The sequence below is a fragment of the Nanorana parkeri genome, unplaced genomic scaffold (assembly GCF_000935625.1).
Source record: "Nanorana parkeri isolate BGI_ZX_2015 unplaced genomic scaffold, ASM93562v1 scaffold193, whole genome shotgun sequence".
NCBI classification, from domain to species: domain Eukaryota; kingdom Metazoa; phylum Chordata; class Amphibia; order Anura; family Dicroglossidae; genus Nanorana; species Nanorana parkeri.
The window spans coordinates 1,115,675-1,125,256 of record NW_017306461.1 but is presented as its reverse complement, the minus strand read 5'-3'; the positions used below and the strand labels follow the sequence as shown (position 1 = coordinate 1,125,256).

Genomic DNA, 9,582 nt, shown 5'->3' with positions numbered 1-9,582 from the left:
TTTTTCCTAATTATAATAAAAAATAAAACCCCCAGTGGTGATTAAATACACCCAAAATAAAGCCCTATCTGTTCCCAAAAAAATGGTATAAAATTCATTTCAGTACAGCGTTGCATGACGGAATAAACGTCAGTCAAAGGACTGCAGCGCTGAACACTGAAAAATGGCCTGGCCAGGAAGGAGGTCTAAACACCTGGTCTTGAAGTGGTTAACATATGGTTTGGGTGTTGCTTCCGGTATCAGGAAGCCGGGCAGCTGGTCATTACACGGTGCCCAGCTTCCCGATTGGCTGGGAAGCTGGCTCCATTCTCATTAGTCAACAGGGAGCATGGAGCTGGCCAAATCAGAAAGCTGGAGGGCGAGTCATCATTACTACCCACCGCGTCTCTTTGGCATGGTGAGTAATTAGCCGGGAAGTCGTCTCCCCGCTCACTCGTCGCCAGGGAGCATGAAGCTAGCTAATCAGAAAGCTGGGGGGGAAAGAGTCATTTCCCTTCCCCCCGGCTTTCCAATTGGCCAGAAAGCCAGCTCCATGCTCCCTCGCCACATTGTGATGAGGGATGAGGAGACAGCTTCCCGGCTAATTACACGCCACCCAGCTTCCTTACTGGGACTTCCGGTATTGGCATTAACACGTAGCCATTTCCCCCCCCCCCCCCCCCCCCCCAAAAACAAACATTAGTCTTTAATGTCCCCTCCCCCCCCCCCCCCCCCACCAAAAAAAATATATTGGTACTCTTACCCGATACTGAAAAAACAGCAACGACGCATTCCTTAATAGGCGTCACTGGGGACTCTTGGATACAGCCCAGAAAGAGGCCACATCTCACAAAAGTATAGTCAAACACACTGCTCAGATACAGGATAGGGGGCAGTCATTCCCACCGGTTAAACAGAAGAGGATACGTTAGCCCATGGCTAGCAGAATTGAGGATAGTGTTTATGTTTCACCTACACATAGTGAGGGGTTCCTGGTTTGAGGACTAATAACTTGATTTTTTTTCCCCTCAAACTTATGTCCAGTCCTGTAAGCTTTGTACTATTTGGGTGGGAATAAGCCTCTATTCCTAAGTCCATATCTTACTTGGTAGCCAGATCTTGCCATTTGTCTCAACTGTGTACAGATTTTTATATAGGTAAGCTGACTGATGCTCGGGGCTCTCTCCCCTGCTGTGGGAGCCTGCTGCTGGGTGAATACACGTTGCTTGTTTTAGCACCATGGGGGGCGCACCCTCTTACTCAGGAAGAGACTTGAGTTTAGTTACTTGCTCGGATGAGCACATGTTTGCTTTGTTTTATGCTAGTGACTTGCTGTACAAAGCCCACCTGCTTACAAGCAGTTTGCTGCCTTGCAAAAAAAAAAAAAGAAAGCCCAAAGCTTCACCTGCTAAATTCAAATGAGAATACAAAACAGACATATGCAAATATGCTGTACTAAACCCTCATCTCCGCTTTCAAAATTACATTTTTGTTCAAAATATTCGTTTTAATTCTAACCACAATAAAGCTAACATATGAATTAGGTCATTTAGGTCAGTAAATCACAGCTTTTTATTGTTTCCGATTGCAATCTTAAATATTTCCTGTTGATCCTGCAAGTTCTTGCTGAACGCCAATTCCTTTTTAATGGGGGGCGATGCTCTTACTGCACCAATTCCATTACAAGCAGGAGTGTTGTCACGCTTTCTAGTGCCCAGCTAATGCAGTAAACATCTACATGCCAACACACACTGCCATCATTACAACTCTATGGGGTCTATTCACTAAAGGGTGACGAGTTTGGAGAAGGCAGGAGAAGTGAACAATCTAGGCCACAATAGCCGATTTGGAAAAATTATCCTATTCAGTTGACTTTCCAGCTCAGCTATGTTGTCCTAGATTGTTCTCTTCTCCTGCCTTCTCCAAACTCTTCACCCTTCTGTGAATAGACACCTATGGTTATTTTCCTTGACAGACACTGGCTCTGGCCAATTAAAATTACCTTGCTTGCTACTACTGCAGAAGTGACACCCCTGAGGTTGAACCCTTCCACAGGCCTTGCCTGGTAGGGAAAGAGTGAGTGGAGACTAAAAGACTGAATATAAAAGTTATATTCACACGATCCATGGAGCCAGCTTGCTCTTAGACTGGTCCCTTCCACCTTTCTCCTCCTTTGCTGCAGCGCTGAGTTGTCCCTCGGCATCTTCACATCATATATACAGTGTAGAGGATGTGATGACTCACGGGATATTAGATCACTGCAATGGAGGGGGAGCGACGCAGAAGGGCCCGGTCTAAGAGCAAGCTGGCTCTGAGGAGCAGGTGATTATAACTTTGATTTTGCACCTAGACATAAATGAGCACTTAACCCTTGCAGTGTGGGTGTAGCACATCTCCAAGGCTTAAAAATTTTCTGCTTTAAAATTTTAGTTTCATACAAAATTAGCTGGTCTTGTGAGCCAAGCCCTGATATCCTGTTTTTAGTGTGGCTCCTTGGAAGTAACTCCCCCCCCCCTTCCTCCACACTAGCAGATGGACAGGTGCTGGAGATTGTGCTGTCCCTTGTTATCTCATACTGGACAGGACGTCCAGTGAAGCTGTGCTGAGAGAGTAGGAGCCAGATGTTTAGAAACATGACTTAGGGCTTGGGAAAAAATGGTTTAAGAAATACTTTGCTAGGCACTGTATATGTTCTTGATCTGGATCAAAATAGGTTTGAGCATTTAAAACTACTTTATGCATTTTAATTGGACTAGAGGGAACTTTGGCTTTGTCCCACCTAGCTGGTCGTCCTGCATCCAGCCTCCAATGGTAAATGCTGTTACCGGTCTTACAATGATCCTAAATCCGCATTTCTCACCTTGGTCACATGATAGTAGTCCTAGGCCGATATCCTGGTCAGGTATTAAGGTCGTTGATTCGTTGGAGCTGGGCGACTGGATGGATTGGGAAGCTTTTGTGGGACTTTTACCAGGACTACAGACCCCAGAAGAGTCATCAGGGCAGAGGAAAACATCAATGGGCCCTCGCGTACTTTTCAGAGATATCTGTAAAGCCTTAAGGGGGGGGGAAGAGCAATACATGGGAAAGACATAAGAACTACACAATAAGGGTTATTAAAAAGCAAACATACAAATTAAAAAAGTGCATCTCTAGAAAAAAATATATTCTATGCCAAACAGTTTTTAAAGAATACATTCCATCATGTGTATGTAACCTTGTGCTGATTAGTAAAAGGGAGGACCCAACAGAAAATATTTTCTGGTGTTTGAAGAAAAATAAGGTATTCCCTGAATACTTCAAATATTTTAAAGATGTGCATTTTCTTTGAAAGCCAAGCATGCCTTGGGCATATACATCTAAGAAAGGTAATATACAACACTTTTTGCATTCTTGCAGCGGAGATGGGACACACACCGATCGTTCATATTTAAAAGGAGAACTATGAGGTGAGGGATTTACTCTCATCCCAATAGTAAGAGCCTCTATTGATCGGGTAGTGAGTGAAACCATACCGTCGCTCAGTCCCTTCCCGATCATCTTCCTACACAGAGCAGTGACTGTCAGTTCCCCCTTCGCCGATCCTCCAGTGCAAAACCCAAAACAGTAGGTCAGCCCAGGAAAATCCCTCCCACTACCAGCATTCCTCAGGTTTTGTAGCAAAGAAGTAACAAGAGCATGACCTGTGTCCCTCAATGGACTCAAAGAAAGGATGTAACAGCAAGTGCAAAACCCCCATCCATCGAGGGACACAAACTCCTTAACCTTCTGAATGCAGTGCAGCTGACCACAGCAGCCGGGACGGATACCGACATTACTGTCGAGGTCCACCCAGCTGTGTGATTGACAGTTGGCTCTGCCCATCTAGAGGCAGAGCCAGCTGAACCCGCCCCCTCCCCCGTCCGTTCCGCCAGTCAACAGTGGAGGATCAGAGCAGGGAGCCGTGACTGGCGGTCACGGCTCCCTGCAGGGACATGGAGAAGTGAGCGAGCGACGGTATGTGTTCACTCACTTTCCAATCTATTGAAACGATGCGTGACAGTTTAATTGTCACATGTCGGCTCGAACTATGAGGTTGGGTGATTTTCACTCACCTCATAGTTCTCCTTTAAGAGTGCGGCCAACATTCTTTGAAGCAGAATAGAAAGAGCAAAAACCTGACCCTTGATGGTGCCGAGTGCCAGATGCTTGTCCTGCCCTAGCAGTGGGAAGGAGAGTATTAAGAGGATTAAGTTACAGACAGCCAGAAAACTAGCATTCCCATGAGGGAAGAAGCAAAGGCATCCTATGCATAGGGTTCCTTTAATATGTATACAATGGGCCTGTGATTTTATGTTCACCTCTGCTAAAAATGTGTGTCATAACACCCAGTGAAAGGTAAAACAGCAAAATACACTTAACAGATGTCAATTCTTTTCCACCCTACTAGAAGGGTGCTTTGGTTGCTGGAAATTCCCCATATTCTGGTGACCACGCAGGATATAAGCAAAGATCTCCCTAAAGAGGTCACAGACAGGTAATAAAACCCTAACTGAGTCTAATCCTCTCACTTTTTCACAGCAATAATTCTGTAAGTTGTGTCAGAGATTCCCCCAAAGTGAGAGATGAAAACCTGATGACTGCTTCACCTCTGAAATCAGGTCCTATCCGCCACTTTCTCTTTAAAATAAAAATGTATTCCTGCAGTTACAACCGATTGACACACACACAGACTGATTGATCCTTCCGTACCTCTGTTGGATCAGAAACCTGCATATGGGTTTCTGGTGGGGCTTTGATGACCATCAACATCCGTTCTGATGGGTCTGCTATGCTGCGAAGGTCCTGGCAGGTTACATATCCCAATGTGCAGACGGTCAAGGAAAAAGTACTGTTAAACAGAATCTCTTAGCACACTGAACAGATTCATTGAGGGTAGAAAACTGGTATGTGACAAACAAATCATTAAACTGGCATTACCCCTATATTGTTTTCTATCAGCATATGGTCAGATGGAAAAAGTGCAACAGATTACTTCATCTACACTAAACTGTGTGGATGGAGGAATCTCACACTGGGCCGAGCTTCAGTATCTCGCTAGTCGGCCCTGCTGGCTGTCAAATTCCTGAACAATCTGATTGGATGCAGGCACTTTTCAGGGGTTTTAAGAGCCAGTGGGGCTGACTAGCAAGATACTGAAGCTTGGCCCAGTGGGAGATTCCTCCATCCACACATGTTAGCATAGAATTTGTTGCACTTTTTCCATCTGACTGTAGAAAATCTGCAGATAATCTACAGGGGTATGGCCAGCTTTAGAGTAAAAAGCAGACATCCCTACACCTGAAAGATTAAAGGCACATTGGAGTAACGGGCCTGAATAACTTGCACCCCCTAGCGTGTGTTGTGTAGGAGCGGTGCAATTTGTTTTTCCAACACAGACATTTAATTAAATTTTTTTACTTTTTAATAAAGTCACAAAATGACATTTCATTCAACTATTGCAATGTGTTTTGCTGTGCATCACCGGGGAGATTGCCCTTTGCTTCCTGTCCTGAATACACAACAGGAAGCAAGATAAAATACCACTAACAGAAGGATAAATCTATTCTTAGATAGTCATCACTGGAATAAGGCCCCTCCCCCCATTGAAAGGTTTCCTTCTACTCCTGTACTGATGACAATGGCAACATGCCAGTAATAATGGCCAAGGTTCTGCATCACCCCAGAAAGCAAAGCAGGCAACAGTGAAAACCCGACAGGATTTTTATCCCCTCACAACTTCAGGGATACACTAAATGGAATATACATGCACTGAAGGAATGAACAGCAGAAAATCAGTACCTTGACATTTTTTGCTCTAGCTTACTCTAACTCTGCCCAAAATCCAGGTCTACAAATGCTGATTTCAATAACAACCAAGGTATGATCACAGAAAGGATATTGTTGGCTCTCTGACTCCTCGGTAAGCAGTTTCATTTGAGTGGTGCACTGGTGAAGGAGGTCATCTAAGTGCTCTTCCGTAGCCAAAAGCTCTTGGCAATCCTTTACCAATGTCTGGTATTTACTGCTAGACTCTACCACAGACCGGTTACCCCTATACAATAGAACAGAAATAAAATCAAGACTGCTGATACTGCTAAAATAAAACCAAAAAGGGGTAGGGTGTGTGTGTGTGCGCAAGTATAATTTCATCACTTTAAAAAGGGGATGGAAATATGTAGGCAAAATATGGAAGCTACCACCAATGACTAGCTTTGAGAAGAAAAAAAAACAACCTTTAAGTGCGTTATACTTAAAACACAAAAAAAAGTGTGCGGAGAACCAGTTCATATGTCTTTGTAATATCCCCTTCGCACACCGTACGGTTATATACCACGGAATCCAACGGGTGCTGGAACGACTGGTGGGTGGCGCCATAGTATATAATCTAGAAGATATGTTGTCTGCTCACCTTTTAGCTTTGGAATATCTTTATTTGTTTTCCTTTAGCATGTCATGTGAATGCAACTTTTCGGAGCCTCACAGGACCCCTTCGTCAGGCAAAGCGGACACTTTGCCTGATGAAGGGGTACAGTGAGGCTCTGAAATGTTGCATTTACATGTCATGCTAAAGGAAAACAAATAAAGATATTCCAAAGCTAAAAGGTGAGCAGACAACATATCTTCTAGACAAAACCAGTACAAAAAACTTCATAGGCACCTGCACTGTACACACACAGGAGCTGGTAGATGCGCATGTGCCAGCCTCACATTGAACAAATCTCCCTCCCATCGTGACAAATAATGTCCTGTTGGGAGGACAGTAACTAGGGGTAGTTCTCCCAGCCACATTAAAAGCCAAATTTACCTTTGGGACCATGTTTCATGTTAGGGAGCAAAGTGTCATCAGCACACCAGGTCAAGTGATCGTTCTTTATTTACGCATTTCACACTGAAGAAACGTTTCGGGGCCCTGCAGAGTCCCCTTTATGGGGCTCAGCATGACGCATTTTCGGTAAGGAGTGCAGCAAGACACCTACAGGATTCCATGTTACACCCATATTCATGTCTGTGTGTGACTTCGTCCACACAGCCACATCATCTATTCACAGATCCTTTGTCCCATCAGCCACAACGACAGAGACTTGTAGTTTTCAGTGTAATACAATTGCAGTGACCTCACCGCACCTGTAGTCAACTCATTACTCCTCCCTCCCTGGTAACTGAATGCCTGTATCTTAGTACCCAGATACAGGAGCCAGAGCACTGCACCCATGATTCACTGATCGCAGTGTCAATGCTTTACTGGCTTTAACAAAAACATATGCAAGGAAAGCACAAGGGAAATACAAGAAGTCAAAAGGCAACAACTACAACTAGACAAAGCTGAAATTCCATTTATGGGTGCATCTGGCCTATATTTTGTATACAGAAAACTAGGGTTGCACAGATACCAAGTACAGTACTCGGTACGAGTACAAGTACCGATACTTTTGAGCTCCAAGACTACACTAGAGAAAAATTCAAAAATTAGGAGGCAGCTGCCATTTGTAAGCAGCACACTGAGCTCCTGGGATTTGTACATCTGTTTTAATGTACGATTTCATTTTTATAAATATAAAAAAAAGGATGCACAGATACCAGTTTTGCGAGTACGAGTACTGGTACTTGCCGAGTACTTACAAGTACGAGTACTGATACATTTTTGTTTATTGTCATGTTCATTGTCAGTTTTTCTAAAACAATACAGACTAATGATTTCAGGACAGTGGTGGAGCGCCAGAGCCCAGTCCCAGCTGCAACCCTGGTAGTTCTCATGAAAATGCCAAGTATCTGCACTGGTACTCGAAAAGTGTCTGTGCATCCCTACAGAAAACTAGGGATGCACCAATACTAGTATCAGTGACGATACCGAGTATTTGGGCGAGTACATGCCCCCCACGCCTATACCGATAATAGAACTTCCGATATCGGGAAGGCAAGCGGCGAGTCATTACACGGTTGGCCAGGAAGCCGGCTCCATGCTCCCTAATCACATGGTGACGAGGGAGCATGGCGACGGCTTCCCAGCCCGGGAAGCCGGGCGGTGAGTCATTACATACCGCCGATTTCCTTAATGGGACTTCCGAAAATCTGTATTTGGTATCGGCGAGTACCGGAAAAAAAAATGTTGGTACTCGATACCGAAAAAACGGTATTGATGCATCCCTACAGAAAACTACTAAAAGATCAATCCACCCAAAACAAGTTTCAGTGCTCAGCGGACGCTGGAGAGTTAAAACTAGGATAGCTTCGAAGGCAGTCTCAGACCATTGGTGAGTTTGTGTTTTAGCTCCCAAGCCTGCATATCTGCTGTTGCCATTAAGAGTTCCTGCTCCTCTTGTATTATTTTATATTATGGAGAATGTACCAGGAGTTTCTAGAACACTCAAAAATGTGCAGGAACACCCAAAACTCTCAGCTGGAATGGAAGGGAGATTTTACTGCGGGAGAATCCAATACATAAAAAGCCAGGGGCTTATTCAGTCCACCAGACCCCAGCTAATATATCACACTTAGGTGGATGACCCTATAAGGTTTACTACATTAGAGTGCTGGTGAGAAGAAAGGTCAAAGAACCCCCAGTCTGATCACTTACAGCCACTGAATGTGGTTCTTGGATTTTTTGGCAATCAAACTGATCCCTTCCAGGACATTAGTGATATCATAGATCCTCCTTTTCTGGACATTCAACACTTGGGCAGCCCAGTTTAAATCCACCACACCATCAGCCGACTTGCTAAGCAGCTCCAGGAACCTCTTTGTTGTCACATTCAAAGACGTCTCATATCGAGACCTCTCTCCTGGGGATTTTACTCCTACATGAAGGAAAAAAAAAAAGAAATGAGTCTTATAAAGATGCATAAAAGAGGCAAATAAACTTGTAAACTCTTAGAGAACTATGGGGTCAGGGCTTTTCCCCATAGTTCTCCTTAGGGTAACGGGAGGACACAAACTAGCGCCCTCCCGTTACCCTAAGCTCAGTATACCACGAGCTATAGCTCGCGGTATACTGAGACGCCGCAACCGAAGCGGATCCCGATGTCGAGATCCGCCCAGCTGCGTGAGTGACAGCTGGCTCTGCCTATCTAGAGGCAGAACCAGCTGTACCCGCCCCCTCCCCCGTCCGTTCCGCCAGTCAGCGCTGGCGGATCGGAGCGGGGAGGGGGGAATCCAGCCCCTCCCCTGTCACGGCAAGAGAGCAGTGACAGGATCGAGAGGTGAGCGAACGCCGGTATGTGTTCGCTCACTTCCCGATCTACTGAGCCGACCTGTGACAGTCTCATTGTCACAGGTCGGTTAGAACTATGAGGTGAGTGAAAAGCACTCGCCTCATAGTTCTCCTTTAAGGGAAATATAAACCAAGCATTGACTTGGTGGGGTTGTGAGCAAAGGAGAGGTACATACATCTGGAAAGGCTGCAGTTAGGTGAAACTGTTGCTTTTCACAGGCAAAGTGCAGGTACGTTTATCTCAAGCAGAAGTTGAACTCAACGAAAAAATAGAAAGCCGCATATTTCTGCTGTACGCATGTCACCAAACATCTGCGAGTATAATGGGCCGAAAATTGCACTTTTGGCATAATGCCTAATGTGTCACTTTCCTG

The 9,582-nt window shown here is 44.9% G+C and overlaps 1 protein-coding gene across 1 annotated transcript in view; it reads right to left on the bottom strand.

Annotated features, from left to right (window-relative positions):
- Positions 1-9,582, bottom strand: part of E2F1 (E2F transcription factor 1) — a 22,688-nt gene that overhangs the window by 3,701 nt on the left and 9,405 nt on the right. The window contains exons 3-6 of the mRNA XM_018555340.1: positions 8,576-8,795; positions 5,900-6,052; positions 4,711-4,825; positions 2,840-3,035 (exon numbers count right to left, since the gene is read on the bottom strand). Of these exons, the coding sequence (XP_018410842.1) occupies positions 2,840-3,035; positions 4,711-4,825; positions 5,900-6,052; positions 8,576-8,795 (684 nt within the window). The remainder of the gene's footprint in view (positions 1-2,839; positions 3,036-4,710; positions 4,826-5,899; positions 6,053-8,575; positions 8,796-9,582) is intronic.